This window comes from Phalaenopsis equestris, unplaced genomic scaffold (genome assembly GCF_001263595.1).
Source record: "Phalaenopsis equestris unplaced genomic scaffold, ASM126359v1 Scaffold000428, whole genome shotgun sequence".
NCBI classification, from domain to species: domain Eukaryota; kingdom Viridiplantae; phylum Streptophyta; class Magnoliopsida; order Asparagales; family Orchidaceae; genus Phalaenopsis; species Phalaenopsis equestris.
Genome location: NW_018164869.1, coordinates 5,034,561 through 5,053,607, shown reverse-complemented (window position 1 = coordinate 5,053,607; position 19,047 = coordinate 5,034,561). Strand labels below are relative to the sequence as shown.

Below are 19,047 nucleotides of genomic sequence, written 5' to 3'. Positions count from 1 at the left end.
TTAGGTAATTTGGAGGTGCCTAGGGGCAAAAGACCAAGTTAAGCATTCCACATAGAATTGGATAAATATCCATTCTAAATGAACCATGGATTAATATATTGTGAAGATATGGTGTATCTTAGTTCCAAGTCAACACCCCGGGTCAACCCTAAAGCCAAGTAATCCTGTAGGGATTCTTCTTAAATTCTCTTATAATGATCTTACCTACCAAATGCTAGAGGTTGAGATCAATATGTGGAATTTCAAGTTGAATAAAAAGAAGAGTTTTGAATTTCTAATAGTGGGGTACCTCTTCTAGTTTTCTAAGACTAGTCAATAGGAAAGTCCTATGGCTAGACCTAGGCTACTAAAGAAGTTTTCTAGACCTCAACCAAAAGTGAGGTCAACAGACACACTCTTCAATTCAAAGATGTCAAGTTCTTCGATGTAAGATGGGCAACCATCATTACAATCTAAGAAAAATTGTTCATGTTAATGTCCCAAGCATGATTATGGTGGGGAAGTATTACTCGTATCTCATTGAGAGACAAAATCTATGAAAATTACTCTCGTGTTTGAGAGTAATGTTCACTAAAATGTCAAAAGATCGTTCATGTTAACATATTGGGCACAATCATGACATGATAGTCATCCTATGTCTCATTCATACCCAAGTTTTTTAGAATTGCTTCCAAACTTAGGGGAAACTTTATTGCAAAGAGCATTCTCTTAGCACCCCCACTATACTGAAGTTTCTTTCAACTCAATCAAAAAGCTAATATTTCCGAGTTTTGATACATAGGATATTTTGCAAGCTCGTCTGGGTAATGACCCCATCGGGGGAAAATAAACTCAAAAGCAACATTAGAAGAGCTACAAAATATTATATGGTCAGATTCATATTTAAGAAAAAAAAAGGTCCATCTCGACTTACACTTGAGTCTCGAGAAAGGTGGAGCATGCCTAACACTTCATTCATGGAATAATCCCCTCTATGATACTTTATTTGATCTCTTCCATCATAGCCTACGGTAGTCACGAAAAACTTCGCCTAACAACCTCAAATAGCTAATAAATTATTATTAAATTTTTCTTCGGCCTCTTTTATAACAAGTTACGATCGTCAAGCAAAAACTTCGACTAACAACATCAGATAAATAAAAAAATCTTTGGTGGAATTTCATTTGACTTTATCCATAAAAGGTTAATGTCATTGAACAGTTATAGCTATACGACCTATAATCAATCTTACATTCTTGTTGGATTGCACTCAATTTTTTTATTACAATATGTGATTGTCGAGCAGGTCCTCCGACTAACAACTTAGAATAAGTTTTTCATCCATAAATAAAGAGTTTTTCATATCTGGCAACGCGACCTGGGACAAGTTGATATTGTTTTAGCAACTTTAAAAAATTATGGTTACTCTCAGCTCGCTACTCAATTTTCTAGTTTAAGGTTGCATTGTAGTATAAAAAATGAAGTGACAATCAACAAGTATAACATGAGATCAAAGACATGCATTATCATTTGGTGTAAAGAGCTAAATTAAATGTACATGAACCCCCACACTCCTACATTAAATGCAAGAAAAACTACAGAGATTAGCACATAATGGTAAAAAACTACTAATACAAACATAAAACACTAATCCACTATAAAAATCTCATATTCATCAATAATATGCTCCTACAAGTCACTTTCAGTTAGACCCTTTTTTTGAGCTAGAAGGGGGACATTTAAACACATAGATGAAGTGCATCTCCTTCAGATCGTATGGTAGGTAAATGATGTGTAGAAAGAATGCTTGATTTTCTTTATGTTTTTGCATATATTTATGGATGAAATTGCACTTTAAAAAACTGATATTTTATGTAATTTTTTTTGCAGGTATAAAAGGTATTATAAGTAAAGCGATGTGTAAAATAAATGGAGTGAAGCGGATGTGACTTTGAGTCATTGATCAACCAGGTGATTGGTGCCTTAGCGCTCACTTTCTTAGGCGTCAGGCTCAACCGGGGAGAAAGTGGTTGGAGCTTGTGGAGCCAAGACACCACTACTAATCGTCTTGGTGCCAAATTTTTTGGGCGCCTAGGCAACAGTGCCAAAACTGACAGACAGAGAGCCTAGGCGTTAACAGAGAGCCTAGACTAACGCCTAGGCCAGCCCATGAGGGTCTAAGCACCAAATATTGTCGGACCAATTTTTAGCAGTTCATTAAGTTGGAGCTTGTGGAGCCAAGACACCACTACTAATCGTCTTGGTGCCAAGGGCGCCTAGGCAACAGTGCCAAAACTGACAGACAGAGAGCCTAGACTAACGCCTAGGCCAGCCCATGAGCGTCTAAGCACCAAATATTGTCAGAACAATTTTAATCAGTTCGTTAACACGATATGGGGAGTTGTGTGACTTGATATATGGGTCATTTGGAGAAGGAATGCGTCTCTTTTCCTAGTGGTCACAGTCCCTAGCCACCGTTTGTATGTATGGTAAATTAGAGAGCATTTTGTGAGGGTTTGAGGAGTTTTTCAAGTGTAAAGTGAGAAAGGTTTGAGGAAATCAACAAGGGAATTTGGATATTCTTGAGGGAAGCATTCTTAACTTTTAAAGAGAGGGGAAAGCTAAGTATTGTATTTCAGTAAACACAATTTTATAATGGATTTACTTTTTTTCAGATGTTTTGTGGTGTTTTCTCTATGCTTTTTGAGCAGTCTTTTTACCTTTCTCTTGTGATGGTTGAGTGGGTTATGTAGGAACACCAAGTGATTTAACAATTTGTTTTAAATATTGAATGTGATAATAGCCTTTTAAATCTCATTTACTTTTCATTTTGACCAAGTTTCACGAGCAAAAAATTATAAAAAAATAACTATATAAAATAAGAGACAACAAAATGAATTCAAACACTAGTGTTATTATCATACCTCCATGATGCAATCCTGTTATAAAGAAGAATGGGTAGCAGTTGGGGAGTCATTGTGTTCTTCATTTGTTAAAGGTTCATTATGTTTCTTGTGATATAAAATAGTTAACTAGTTAATTCAATATTAATGTACTAGCAAGTCATATTTATAAGAAAGTAAAGTTTCATATGGTATATGTTCATGGCACATAATAAAATATAATATTTACTTTTAGCTCGCTTCTTTTTCTTTCAATGTCTCTTTAACCTAGCACTAAATATGCCATTTGGCCACATCTCTACTGGATCCTTTATTTTTGTGGTGCATTATTTCTTTTTGGTTTTTTTTTTCTGTTCGGGCTATTATTCAATGGAAGAGATTTTCGACTCAATATTGAGTCAACATCGACCTACATTTTTTTCAGAGACTCTAGCATATATATTTCAGCCTCTTCATTACCTTGGGCCTTTATGCTTATTTGATATGAATATTTATGGATGTGGGTTTGAAATATCACACCGCTTGAAGAACCATTCATCTGTTATAAATCTTTAAAATTTTTATAACCGTTTCCGAATTAAAATCACGCTTGACATATGAAGACCACCGAATTAGAAAATATTTATTTGATATCTTTGCTACATTTTCTTTGTTGATAATACTTATGCAGTTGCCACCTAATAATCTCATCAACTCGAATTTCTTGCAACTACAACTTATATTAAAAGTTGTTTTGTAAAAATTAACTATCAACTATTTATTTCTTCTTCTATCATCCAAAATTTTGATGTAATATTTCGAAGGACTTCTATTAGATTCTTCTAATACAAGCCCATCTACACTATGTAAAAATTCTTCATAAGAAAACAAGTATATCTTTCTTTAAATTTTCAAGTCCCAAAAAACAATCGGTGATAGAGTTTGTAGACTTTGAAATATTGTGACACACATTATTTGTCGACTCACTTTATTATTTGAAGAGGATTCCCAAGTAAAATAAATATTTATTAAATTTTGTTGACCACCTCTTTCTAATGCAGTACAAATCATGCAACCACACGTTATCTAGGAGGTTTTTTTTTAAACATCTTTGCTCATGTTTGTTCGAACTCTTCTTCTGAATCACATTTACTCATGCATGCATAAAAAAGATTGTTTATTACTCTATTACTAATGGAATAATGTACCTTTTAAAGAAATTTATTGAATATGATGATTCTTCCATGCTTCTTGTCATTGCTTGATCTGGTCACTAAAGATTGTAAATGAATATTTGTCATTATACGAATAAATGTCTTCAATAATCAATTGAAGGACTCGATATCTTCTTAGATAATAAGCCAACTCTGAAAAAAAACATTTTTTCAGTGGTGGTTTACCCCAACAAAAGAAGCACAACATAAAATTATATTGATTCAATCGACAACTTGTATAAAAATTTACGACATCCCCAAAGAAGTCATAATCAACCACTGACATGACATCACTTTAAAAAAAAATCCCATCAACCTGCATGATTCATCCGCCTGGAAATCCCATGCAAACTCTATCTTCAGCTTGTTTCTCTGTGAATATTTGAATTAAATCATCAGTGTCATCATTCACAATCTTGGTTCATCTTTTCTTTTAAAGAAAATTAAAAGCATTTTTTTTGGAAATTTCAATTTCTCAGCTCCACCAACTCCGATTGCAATAAATTTGAATGCATTAGTGGCTCCATTACTTGCTTCTATCATTGATTTGAGCACATCTCCATGAATGACACCGATGCTTTGACTATATCTTAAGAGATGATAGTCACTTGACCAGGCTAGGGAATTGTTATCGTTTTCTATAAAAATTTCAACATTCCAATTGCCATGAACATCAATGTCATATCACATGATAGCTGAACAACATGTCATTGTCTCTGCTCTTTTAAACTTCATTATGTTTTTGAGAGGTTGCTCCTTTTTAAATCTGGATTCACCACAAAAAATATCTTTGATTTTTTTTTCACTGAGTTTGATAAATAACTGGCATGATTCTTTTGAACAGTAAATCTAATATGGCGTGCAATACCACAATATAAATTATATGCATTATTTTCATTCTGCGCAATGATATCAAGCAATTTGACTACAATTGGATCATTATCCACATTCCTTGACACGCAAAACTGCGTACGTATACGTATTGTTCAATAAACTGCTACCAAAAAGGTCTAAAATAACACGAGTAAAAGCAAGCATACAATACAACAAAAAAAAACACTAGTAAACAACCCTAACGAAAAAAAAAATACCAATAAACAAAAAAAATCACCACGATACCACAATAATACCACGATAATATCATCATAATACCACCAGAATATTACCTTAATATTATTAGAATACTATCTAATATAACCTGAATAACACCATAATACCACCATAATATCAACATAATACCGTCATAATATCACAATAATACAATAATAATATCACAATAACATCACAATAATACCGCCATAATACCACCACAAAACTACTAGAAACTATCAGAATTCCACCACAAAACTTCAAAGGGTCCGTTGGGGGAAGTTTATTTGGTGCGGTGGCGCTTTGAAAACACACCTGACATGTTTGGGTAAATTGTGTTTTGGCAGCTTATGTGTTTTCAAAACGCTAAAAACAACACTGCACGTATCTTGCGGTGGCAGCTTTCTGATTGTGGTATGACTTTTTTAAAAAAATAAAAAATTGTAATAGCCACCGTACCTAATTTATCGACAGATTACTTTTAATTAGCTCATCAGTAGATTATTCAATAAGCTGGAGCTACGCGAAACAGACCTTAAATATGGGAAAAAATTTGCGTACATAAGATGTACGCAGAGCTGCGTACAAATGTAACCTGAAAATAGGTTACATGGAGGATATTTGGAGGTTATAAATGCGTTATAACCCCTGTAACCTCCCTATAACCTACCTGTAACATACTTGTACATTCTAGTAAGTTCTGCATTTTTTTTCATATATAGGTAGGTTACAGGGGCTATAAACGCAGCATCTAAATGTGTCGTATCTATATCCTAACATAAAAAACACGAACTTTAACCCAACTTCTCACTCAGGGTCTGTTTAGGGCAGCTCGTGCGTTTTAGGATAAACTGCTTATCCTGAAATGCGGCCCGCAGGCCGGCCGCAGGTGTCGACTCATCGACCTGCGACGACTTGCGTTTAGTGTAAAAACCCAAACGCAGTTTCAGATAAACTGATGAAACACGTGAACCAAACATTACGACAGAGTTTATAAGCAGCCCCAAACGGGAAAAAAATATTGCATATATACACCGTATGCAGAGATGCATGCGCCGTCCGATTCTGATCGCATGTCACGATAATTTAGGGTCGGCATGCAATCAAAATTTTTTCGAAAAAAAAATTAAATTGAGTCCATCAAAATATATTATGATTGTAAATTACCGTGAACTACACCAGCATTTATGCAATAATTTTTTCATAAGCTCAATTCCCCCAACCCGGTCACACCTGGTTATCAGCGGAAATACGCGAACCCTCAAATCCATTCCCGCTACCTTCCATCCCAAATCGGAAAGGTTCGAAGCGCGAAATGCGAACGAGAAACCAAGCTAAGCGTCATGAAGAATACACCAGCGGTTTGTCCTTTCTATTCCTTTTCTTCTTCCATTTTTTGACATTCAAAATATCTGCTAACGCTTCCGACTGCTGTTGTAATCTTCTAATGGAAAGGCACGGGCGTTTCAAAGGAGCAAGCGGGGCAGGGAGGCTTGGCTGGATCTCTCCATGGCGAAGGTTTGCCATTTCTTATATATTGCTTTCTGTTTTTTGAGCTCTGTGTTTACTGCAGCGAGAAATCCCGTACTGCTGTGGAGTTCTTATTTTGCTTTACAGGTTCTATCAGTGCCGTCTCAGAGGAGGCTGTGGGAAGGCTCCTTATGAGGGCGAACTCTCGGAAACTCGGGCGCCCTCGTTCAGAAAGTCATTATACTTCCTGGGAAGCTAGGGACAAGGTGAAGACCGCTTTTCTGGCTGTTTAGCTTCGGCTGATGAAAAAGTCTTAAGCGCGAGCTTTTATAATCTTTATTCTTGGCTTAATTTGTTTGTAAAAAAATGTTACTTTCTAGTTTTTGCATTGTTGAAGTTTGGTCTTTCACTTGTTAGGTGGGTATTCGTTTGGTTTCACGGTTGGAGCCATATAAATTCTACAGGGAGAAGGCCCTCATACCCACCCGCATGTGTCTAACCAATTTCAACCCATCCCTAAGTTTTATATACTGAAAAGATGTGATGTTGATCCTCTTCCTGTTCATATATCGAGCTATTATTTATGTGACATGACACAGAAGCCCACGTTGAAAATATGAAATCTGTTAATTTTTCACTCACGGTTCGTATGAAGCATTGCTTATTTATGTCGCTTTTTACCACCTCATATTTCCTTTGATGTTAATTTTACTTTTTAAAACCTAATTACGTCTTCACACAATATGAGTCATCCATTGAGTTAAAAATTAGTTTATGTTGTGATCATCATCATCATTAACTCTAATTAGATTATTTCTGTTGGGATTTACGAACATTTTCTAGTCATTCTTATTTCGTGTTGCATTAAGTGGTAAGCCTATTATCAGTGAATGTTATAAACAATTTTTATTTGTGTTATTTTGGCTCTACCTTTTTTCATATTAATCAACACTAACTTCATAAACCATTTAAATTGATGCATTTTCTATAATTCATCATATTTGTCTCAACAAACCGTTTAACATTATCATTCCTTATTTTATCTTTCAAAGTATTTGCACGTACTTATCATAACATTCTCTTTTTTGTTATACTCAACTTAGCTATATTTGAGTTTTTTCTGCCTAGCAGTCAACTCCATATGACATCATCAGCTTAATTGCCTTTTTACAGAATTTTCATTAAAAATTCATCATATTCTCTTATTGAATAATACTTTGGATACATCAATTTTGACCATCTAATCTTATAAATATAGAAACTATATTCTCATTCTTGTCTTTATTTTTATCTATATTCGATCCATCATAGTTAAACCTATTGCAACCATGTATAACTTTATTTTATAATAATATTGATGAATAATTGTCTTTATCACGTTATTGAAATTACATGTGATATAATTCAATTTTTATTTGTTCCATTTTAATAGATGCTTATTGATTCAAATTAAGTTATCTACAAAAAGCATACTCCAAGGCATCTAATTTTGAGTATGCTTTTTTAATTATCTTCATAAGTAATACAAAGGAAAAAATGTATGGACTTAATGTTGGTACGCACACACACAATCAAAATAATTTGAAATCAACTTATTTATTGAAGAAAATTCTTTGTATTGAAAATTTAAGTTTGCTGTCGAAATACTAATATGTTGTTTTTTTTTTGTTTGGCTAACTAGAGAAAGATGTTCTTCGTCCTGTCGAAACCTTGATTCTTATAGAACATTCATACTGATGTTTTCTTTTATTCTCCCCTTTAGCAAATCACTTGTTTTTTGTCTTAGTCGTTTGAAGCATTTGTGTTTTCTTTCATTATTTAGTCCGTGCAACAATTGGCTATGCTTTAACCTTGTTGAATGGAGATTTGCAATCTTTGTGGACACTTTTGTGGACTTCACTGAATTTTGAAATCTTACAAAGCAAATTTGATTATTTATTTCTTTTATTAGTGGCACTTGAAGTCTCTCGAATGGTAATTTATAATAGTTTATCTTATACATGACATAGTAGCAGTGTAATTACTGCTGTCTAAAAGTGATGTAGTGGCGCAATCAATATATGTCTTCTGTAGAAGTTGTTATTGCAGGTTTTGGATATAAATTTGACCTCACACTCATTTTCTTCATTTAATTAATGAGAAAAACTTTTGGTTTTTCTTTTCACAGATGGCAGAATTGGGTAATGGTAAAAGAAAGGCTGATGAGGAGCTTACACCTTTGTCCAGTGTATTGGATACTACTGATGATGCAGAGGATACCATTTTGATGAAAGAAAAACATTTTGAGAAAAATGTTCATTATGATGCAAATGAATTGGATTGGGAAGAGGGAATGATTCCTCCTTCTGAATCAGGAAATGGATATTCTCATGAACTCGGAAAGGAGGTCACTATTGAATTCTCTGAGTCACCTTCTACTAAACAGAGGCCTTCTCGGAGGTTTTCTGTTGAAGATAAGGTTTGTTACAATGGTTAATTTTGTTTTTATTTATGTATTTACATAAAAGGAGAATCCTTAATGACATTGTTTTACTAGGAATTAGCCGAAATTGTGCACAAGGTTCATCTGCTGTGTCTAATTGCTCGTTGTAGGTTGGTTGACAGTGCCTGCAATGATCGTCTTATTCAGGTTCTTTCTGACATAATGCTGTGTTCTTCCATTCCTCGATTTATCTTACTTGTCCACTTTAAGTTTCACTTTGACATTCTTGTCTTACCTTACAGTCACTATAACTTTACTGAAGCAATTTGCAGTTATTTCTTTTTTCTTAAGACTTTATTCTTTATATTTCATTGAGTTTTGGGAATGCATCAATATTTGTACTAATCCAAAAATTAGAATGCATCATTGGGCAAATTTTAACTAGATTTCATATGCACATTTACCGCAATGCTTAAATTAATTATGATATGGTTTCTTAATTTTTTTCCCGAAACAACAACAATTCACAAAAAAATGTCCAGAAAAATTGGTGGAACCTAATCGGGCAACTGCTCTCTTTCATGCTTATTATATGCATTGGATTCCTTGTAGCATCAGCTTATTGGCACATACTTTAAATATTACCATCTGTTTTCCTTTTTTTTCTTACAACATTGTTCTGTTGAGTAGTCTAATTATTATATTATATTCCAGATGTAATAAATATGTGTTTTTTCAAATTATTACAAACTTAATTTTAATGTTTAATTGTTAATCTCAGAACATTTACTAAGGGGGGCTTTGAATATTAGTTTGACAAGTCTGGGTTAGGTTTTTTCTTCTAGTAACAATTTGACCTCTTACTCTATTGTCATTTAAGGCATCAAACTACTTACAGCGTTGCTATTTAGTCTTTTGTGGTTTTGTTCTACAATTTTGGGGCTTGAGTTGTAAGGAGTCAGTTTATTATTATTATTTTTTTAATATTTATTGTTCTTTTAAGTTTTTATTATATTCATTCCCCTGTAATCTAAGGATTTAATATCTCACAGTAATTCACAAGACTTGGGATACAAATGAGGGAAGATAGAGAGAGGGATTTGTGTGGAATAATGGGGGTTATTTTGGATATCTAATAAAGCTGATATATGAAGAGGAACTTATAGTTATGCTGGTTCTATTTTTTCGCTTTTAACATCAAATAGCGCATAGGTCATCATATATTTTCATTGAGACATATTTGGTGGAGCTAAGTTGCCTTTAATTATGATCGTGCACATGAAATTCTTGTTTATCTAACATAGACTAAACACTAAAATTCCTATCTCAATTTTGTGGTGTTTAGATTTCAAATTTTTCGCAACGGAGTAGCCTTATCATTATTTTGAAATAATGATGAAAAATTGGGCCTCAGTGTTTTTAGAGAAAAAAATGCACATTTATAGTAAATTACAAAAAATCACGGTTATTCTTGACAACCTTGTAATTGTCCCAGCTATTTTTAGTTGTCTTTATAAATTCTTATTTTTCATTCGTTACTATTGAGCAATACTTGAATTCTTGAACTTTTTCCTCTCAAATTATTTGAATGACTTCGATTCATGCTATCTTATGTGTACATCTTTTTGTTCCCAGAAAGTTGACACTAATTTTATCAACGGGTTAATTGTTCATTTTCTACCCATAATTTTACATGCCTAAACCACTTTTTTTGCTATTATTTTCAATAAATATAACTCCAATTTTTTCTTTCATATCTTTCCACAGTTTACCATTCTTAGTTTTGTCATCCATCCATCTTAAAATTTCATTTTTGCATCACGTAACTTGGCTATCAAAATTTTCTTACCACCCAACACTCAAGTTTATTTCAAATTGTCGACATTATTGCAATTTTAAAAATTCAGTTATAAGCCTTCATGATTTTCTATTAGCACTAAATACTCTTGAGACAATTTGCATTGTAACCACCCATTATTTACTCTAGAAATTTTAGCCTCTTTTAGTCCATTTAATGCAGTCATGCCTACCTCATTTCCTTGTCAAGAGTATAATTTTAGTATCTTTTGATACATAATGTTGCCCTTCTTATTTGTTAATAAGTTAATTATCAATGGTTAAATTTTATTTGGTATAACTTATTTTTTATATTTATATAGAGATTGTTTTGCTTTTCTATAAATGGTGACCTGCTTATAATTGGTCAAGTTGAAGATCAGATAAAAAAAATTCTATCGTTTTGGCAATCTCTTTGACGATAGTTTCTCCCTTTTAAGATTCCTTTCTGCTTTATTCCTTCCCACCTTTTTCCTCAATGCTTTTGAGGCTTTTGTACATCTGATTTTCTCAGTCTCTGTAATACCTCTACCTACCAACTCTTATGACTGATTCTTCTCTTCCCAACAATCAGAATTTGAAAAAAATAAACCATGATCTTTTCTTTTTGCCTCTCTTGCCCCCATTTCTAGTTGAGGGTGTCTTTTTTATCATCTTGTGCACATCTAACTGCATCCCGACTATGCTACTTGCACTCGCCCAAACTCACAACTCCTAAACCTTTTTGCAACTTCTTCCACAAGTTCTTGAGATACATATAGCCTTTGTATCATTAACCTTACTCATTGGTTTTCCTCCTGTTGGATTTCCCATTCGCCATTTCTTTTTTGGATATATTTTTTATTCATTTTTATTGTCGAATGTTGATTTCATTAGCTTTGCAGTTTAGTTGAGGATCCAAAGTTCTTCATTTTAGTACAGTCCAGCTATCCAGAGTAGAGAATGCTATCAAGGGGAATGATGCAATGCAAGTCTATCTCTGTTCTTTCCGCAGGGTCTACGGGGGCTAAACCGGCTCAACCCGGTTCAGCTAGTGGTCTGGGTTTTCCCCCCTTCTTTTCTGTTTTCCTGCCTATATGTCTATTATAAATAGGTGTGTTAGCTGAATTAGGGTTAAATTATTGTGAGTTTATTTTATGTTTTGTTTGGACAGCCGCCAGTCCTCTTCTCCCTTTCTAGGGCTGTTTCCGATGGTTAGGGTGCTCCGTCTATATCCCTCTCCCCGGTGGTGATTTATCTTCTCTGACGTCCGCCTCCACCTCCTCTCCTTGCTGCTTGCTGATTTTCCCTGCACTCCCATTCCCAAGGTGGCTGCCATAACCCTCGCCAACTTCCAAATCTGCTGCATAACCAGTCCAAACTCCCAAAAGTGCTGCCGTGACCCTCTCCCACTCCCAAGGCTGATGTCGTAACCCTCTCCCACTCCCAAAGCCGCTACTGTAACCTCCACCACTCTCAAATCTGCTGCCGTAACACTCCCCCGTTCCCATGGTGGCTGCCATAACCCTCCCCAACTCCCAGATCCGCTGCCATAACCAGTACTAACTCCCAGATCTGCTGCCGTAACGCTCTCCCCCTCCAAGGCTGCTGCCGTAAACCTCCCCCGTTCCCAAGTGGCTACTTTAACCAGCCCTAACTTCCAAATCTACTGTCTTGACCCACTCCCACTTCCGGACTACTGCTGTAACCTTCTCTTACTCCCAAAGCTGCTAATGTAACCCTCTCCAACTCCCAAACCTGCTGCCATCACCCCCATTTCTGTTGTACAGCAACCCCTTCCAGCACCATCTATAGCTGCTGCAAGCCCAGCCAACCACGCCCCTTGCTGTTCAGCCGGTGTTTGCTGCCTTCGCTTCGCCTTTGCCCTAGGGTATCTTTTATGTTTGTGTCATTATTTTTCTAATGTCAAGAACCCTTGTTTGTAACCCTTTTGAATTTCAACAATAATATTCACATTTCTATTATGGTTTGGGTTTCCTCCAGTATTAGTTCTTAGTTTTGAGTTTGTATTTTCTAGCATTCATTTAATCTTGTTGCCATCCTTATTAAATTAATCAGTAATAAACGTTGTTCGAGATTTAGACTATTTCACTATTTTTATCTTTGTCTAGGGATAATTTTACCAATTTTTGCTGTATGGCTTTTTCATAAATATTATCTTATAAGTTAGATATGTAATAAGGAAAAGGCTTTTCTTTTGACACCTTTGGGGACAAATTTCTCTCCTGGAATTTCTTCATGCTTTCTTCCTCTTGATTTAATGCTTCTTTTTCTTTGAGTTAGCTCTTTCAACCTTTTTCTCTTCATGTCCTCGATTTACCTCTTATATATTTTTCTTTTACAGTCAAAATATCTAAAAAAAGAAAATCATATATGTATTTTTCCCTTCTCAACAATCTAACTGTTTATGTAAGGACTTGATGTTGATATATCCTGTTTAAATTCTTTATTTTTTTATAAATATTTTTATTGTAGTTATGGTTTTATCATAAATATCTTAAATAGCTTTAGCATACTTATTGGCGCTCTACTTTGTTATTTAATGTGCACTAAAACAATTCTCCTTGCACTCGATTGAATGGTGAAACAACATGATTATCATTCTCTTACACTTTTTAGTTTAACATTAATTATTTTTGCATAAAATTTTTTCTTGCATGAAACCAAATTGATTCTTCAAAAATTGACATAATTTTGTTTCAATTGCTTTCTCTCATGTCATCCTTATACTACTCATAAATTTGATTCCTCTGTAATTAATATAATTTTGAGCATTTTATTTGTTCGTAAAAATTAATATTAATATTCTTCTTCTCATGTCATTTGGCTCCTCTTATTATTAAAAAACAAATTATTAACCCAATCACTACAGTATTCCCTCGTAATTCTTGCAGTTGTAATAGTTATCATCTGACTAAAGCTTTGCTATTATAGATTTTCTTAGATCCAACTCTACTTCAGTAGGATCAATTAATAATAATCTCATTATTTTAGTCATTATGCTCTTCCAAAATAATTTTGTTCTTAAGACTATGTTTTATAATATCTCAAAGTAGCATTTTATCTTTACTTGATGTCTTCATATTTAAATGAGATCCAAAAAACTTCACTTTTAATGCATTTAAATCAATAAAATTTCAAACTCTCTTATATCTCGCATTAGCTATTTTTACATGCCCCGTTGCCTTTTTTCCTAGTTTCAAGTCTATATCTTCAAAAACTATAACCTTTGTTTTGTCCACTGCTTTTGTTTGCCAGATTTCGAGCATTCTTAGAATCATTATAAGTTTCAATAACATTTAATGTGTCACTTTTTTTTTTTAAAAAAATATTTAGGGTCCATTTGTGGTTGACCCAACTAGTAAATTAATTGTAGAATTGCCACAGTCAATGCAAAACTTTTAAAACCTGTCAGTACGTATTATAAAATTTTCTTTTAAAAAATATGGATAATTTTCTTACAATTATAATAATCTAATAAATATGGTTATAAAAATTTTTTCTCCCACATAAATTTATGAAAGTAATAAGAAAATTATAGCCATGCAAAGTTGTGGTGGTTATTTGGAAGGCAAAGCTGTGAAAAAGAAAATAAAAATAATATAAAATAAAATAAAAGCTGCGAAATGCTACTCAAATTGACCCATATTCTTAATAACTATTTCTATCTCTTAATTATATCTCCTCATTAATGTATGATATGTTCTTTACATTTATAACATTATTTGTTTTCTTATCTAATATCTGTATATCATTGATAGCTTTCTAAATTTATGTGTGCTTCTGTGCACACATCAATGTTTATATAGTCCCAAAATCATCCTTTTTTTCTTACTGTCAATGTCTTAAAAATAGATGGATTGCATCATTGGCAGACTTACAAGTTCCATAACTTGTTACAGGCTTCATTGCTTTCGCTTCTACCATTGAACTTGTTGGAAAAAGTAGAAGTTTCACGATTTACTGCTAATGAGTTGAAGCCTCTTGTAGATTGGGTACTTTCCTGCTATTGGGCTTTGCAAATGCATTTTAACTTGATTTGGGTGTTTTTCTTTTATAGTATAGCTTTTTTTTTTTATGTATATGAAACTCTAACTTTTATGCTCATTCACTTAACATGTGGCTGCTTCTTACAGTTCCATTATAATTTTCGTCTTAAAAGTGAAAGTGTTGACCGGGGATGCTTTAAATCAAATCTTGCGTCTGCCTTGGAGACTCATGAGGGGACAAGTGAAGAGGTTTCAAAAAAGTTCTTTCCCATTGTTGACCTCTTTTTTGATTATTCTATTTATTTGAATATGCATAATTTTTGTAATTATTGCACAATATTATCATGGTTCCATGTGTTTTATGTAAAATAAGAATGCTTGAATGAGTTGCCCAAGGTTCACCCTAGCAGGCTCCATTTCATGAGACACCTTTTCTTTTACCATATTTAGTAGGTTATTGATAGGATCTGACACAAATTTCTTACAGAAATTATGACAACAGATAATTTATTTCGCAAATCAAACAACACAATCGAAATACATAAACATAAGCATCTACAATTCTAGAGATAGGCGATCTCTCCCAATTCCTATAGTTCGAAAGGTAGAAAATCTATCCCAAACCCTAAACTTTGACTCTAGATAATCTCGTGCATAATTCTAATCCTAGGCTAATGGGGGTCTATTTATACCAAACAATAATAAATAACAAAATATCAAATTGCTCTTAGGCACACAATAGATTAAATTGCTCTTAGGCTAGGCACCCACATAATAGTTCTTCCCTCCCAAAAAGACAAATTGTCCTCATGGTAGAAAAAATTGTTGTTGGATCAAATCATATGGTTCCCACGATCTGTCATCGTCTAGCAATCCGTTCCATTTAATAAAAAATTTGTATTGACCCTCAGGAATTCAAAATGTTGTTTTGAGTTCCTTTGGCTGCATCCTAATCGGATGGTGTCCAGACTTCCAGTCAATCTTAAAGAATATCGCAACTCCAAATAACTCATCTCGTAGCCAATTGATCATTAGAATCTTTGTGAATTCCGCACCATATTTTTCTTCCATCTCTATCAATTTTATTTCATCTCTGTCAACATCAATCCTGCTTACTTCCGTTTGTTCAAATCATCTGAATGTCGTGCTATTTCTTCCAAGTTTTGCCTCTTTAGTTCGTTCCTGATTCCTTCGCTTGATCCCATGGTTCCAGATCTGCCTAAAGAAGAGAGGCTACCTTGATGTCATACAAATCCTTCAAATTGTTGTTGCTCGCGTCCATTCTTGACGCCATAGCTAGACCCCACTGCGGGAGGAACCAATTTTGTGTAAAACTCCATTATCTTGTTTGTTATATCTTCCAATGTTGTAAATCTTCGCACAAATCGACCCTCCACAGATGGAAAACGCTCCTCCATTATCAAGAAACGGTCGTCTATATCATATTTTATGTGGCTTGCCTCTCTATTTTCCCTTCAAAATCATCTTTTTTTTTCGCCATTACTTTGTATCATTTCTGAAGCCTATATGTCGCGATCCTTGTCGCACCCCAATTGACCCCCCTTGAGGGTCGATCACAATGTGATAGAGACGGACAATTCGGTCAGATTAATTTCTCACGAGCACTTGGTGGCATAATGAAGACCCAGTGGGTGATGCATTAGTCTAAATAAATCATTGTAAACACACATAATACATTTCATTTCATTTCATTGACATTCATATACTTGGAAGCATGGAAAGTCATGTCATCAAATTATATATATCCATATAAAGTTGCTAAATTTAACATAAGCACACACCCAGAAGTTTGTATAAGCTTTCAAAACTCTAATGCAGAAGTTGTACAAGTTACACCCGGTTATTCACCCTGACGCTCCTTACCCTTTCCTGAAAATCAACAATGTAGAGTGAGCTGCAACAAACTCAACAAAATAATCAAAACTAAAATAAGATGTTATAGATGAAAAATAAACAATATCCATGCTCTTATGTAACTTATGTACATGTCCACAACACATATCCCAACATGCTATAATTGTATAAAACATGTAAAATGAAAGACATGTAACACAGAGAATCATGACTGTTGTATAAAATGTATATTTTATCCATGTGTAGTCATAAACATATTCACAAGTCATCAATCAATTCATATGAATGTCACTTATAATTCAATATGCCTCAAATATTTACATGTCATCTCATGATTCATTATATAGTATGAAGATTACATTAACTATTGATAAAGATTAAACTACTCTCAATATAACAACTATCAATAGCCTCCATGATACCATTTGTTCCCTACACTTCGTCCCCATGATCTCAATTGCTCCCGGAGTTTCATCTTCTTTTGAATGTCAAGAGTCCAAAATATTATCGCTCTCTATATCTTGCACTTGCAAGTATTCATGTAATAGCCTATGTATAACATCACTTGCGACACTTCTTAATTCATAATTTATGTAACACACATTAATCATAGATATTTCATATATCATATGCTAGAATCATAATAAATAAATACCCATAAGCAATAATTTCATAAATATATTCCTTAGATGTAAGAGACAAATTAAGTTTGTATTCAATGCAGGTTTTTGTCCACAATATGCGTAAAATTTTAAATGCAATAGTGTCAAATATAATAACATGGAAATCTATAAAGAGTTATTTTTCTTAGATGAACATGTGATTATTTCACCTGAAATGAGGGAACAACCCTATGTTGATTTTCTCCACTTTTGTATTGAGCTCTCCGCTTAGTGTAAACAACCTGAAATTTGTAATCCTTTACGAATTCATGAAATTTGTAATTGAGATTTTCATTCGTAATCCCAAATATGATTTCTCGCTTTAACTTACCTCGAAAGAGCTTCCCGACATAAATATGCCTCACCGAGACTTTCTATTCCGCCCCTCTTTTTTCTTTCCCCTCAAACCTTCCCCAACTCGTTAAGTGGACCTAGCAGAGAGCATAGCTTTAGGTTTGACAGTCCCTTGGTTGTTCCCTCAACGCTGCAACAATAGGAAACACATAATACTTTAGCAATGTCAAAACAAAAAAATGTATGGAAGGAAATGGATGTTCCAATCTTACCAAATTTGCCCTGTAACCTTAAATCAAGAGCTGTGGCTCTCTATCGTCCGCATAGACCGCACTTGCTACATTGCACGATCACAGGCAACTCCAAAATGCACAAAATGAAGTGAGGGAGGATAGGAATGCAATATTTAGCTCACTCCAAAAAAAAAAAATCCTAACCATTCGATCTCATCTCAGTCGTAGCATGCACGGTTTAGTGCGGGAGAGGATCGGTTGGGAACAGTGAACATGATTAGGGAAAATGATTAAGATTAGTAAATGTATTAATTAGGTTAATACTTCAACAATTTATATCTCTCCATACAATTATAATTCATGCTAATTTAATATAGCAAATTGATCGATTCAACATTTAAAAAGTTTATAAAATTGCTTCGGTTAAATTTTAGGTAATGCTAAATTTGAGATATATTTTAAAACTGTCAAAATTTTTCCTTTTTTTAAAATCAGGTGTTATAATTCCATCACTAATTTGAAGCAAGATTGCTTTTTGGTCCGATCACAGTCAGCTGGCCTGAATTGAGACTTTTCTATGATTCGGGTAAGGCACAATCTTTCTAGATAACCCAAAATCATTATTGTACCGTGAACTTAGGTCAGAAACGTGATTTTGTCTGTCATGATCCCATATGTTGGCTTCCTCATATAGCTTGAGTCGCTACTTTTTTGCAAGATTTGGTCGTCCGATCCTCTTGTATGCCGTGCACACGAATTACAACTGTATTGCTTCCTAATTCATCAAGTGGCACGATCGTGTCACTCTGTAAGTCGCAATCCGGTACATTGCTTCCCAATGTGCTCTAATCGCGATTATATATGATTGTTGACATCCGAGGGAGCTCCAATTGCGATGGTATCGCACGTCACAATCTCATCGTTGTTTCCCTTATAGCGGCACCATCCCGTTGTTCCTTCTTCACTAGCTCGATATATTCTTCTTCTTCCCCGAAGAGCCATATCTCTTATGTTAGCCGATTTTCCTTCTTTTTCCCAAATCAATGCTTTGATATCAATTTGATTGGATTCGACATAGATTTCCCATAGAAATCAGGGCAAC

General features: G+C 34.2%; 1 protein-coding gene across 3 annotated transcripts in view; it reads left to right on the top strand.

The window, feature by feature from the left end:
* Positions 1-6,372: 6,372 nt before the first annotated feature.
* LOC110027486 (DNA repair protein RAD4) overlaps positions 6,373-19,047 on the top strand; it is a 44,566-nt gene continuing 31,891 nt past the window's right edge. For all 3 annotated transcript variants that reach the window (XM_020728941.1, XM_020728943.1, XM_020728942.1), the window contains exons 1-7: positions 6,373-6,525; positions 6,620-6,682; positions 6,782-6,900; positions 8,802-9,092; positions 9,171-9,263; positions 14,795-14,887; positions 15,029-15,130. In XM_020728941.1, the coding sequence (XP_020584600.1) occupies positions 6,480-6,525; positions 6,620-6,682; positions 6,782-6,900; positions 8,802-9,092; positions 9,171-9,263; positions 14,795-14,887; positions 15,029-15,130 (807 nt within the window). In that variant the 5' untranslated portion in view covers positions 6,373-6,479. The remainder of the gene's footprint in view (positions 6,526-6,619; positions 6,683-6,781; positions 6,901-8,801; positions 9,093-9,170; positions 9,264-14,794; positions 14,888-15,028; positions 15,131-19,047) is intronic.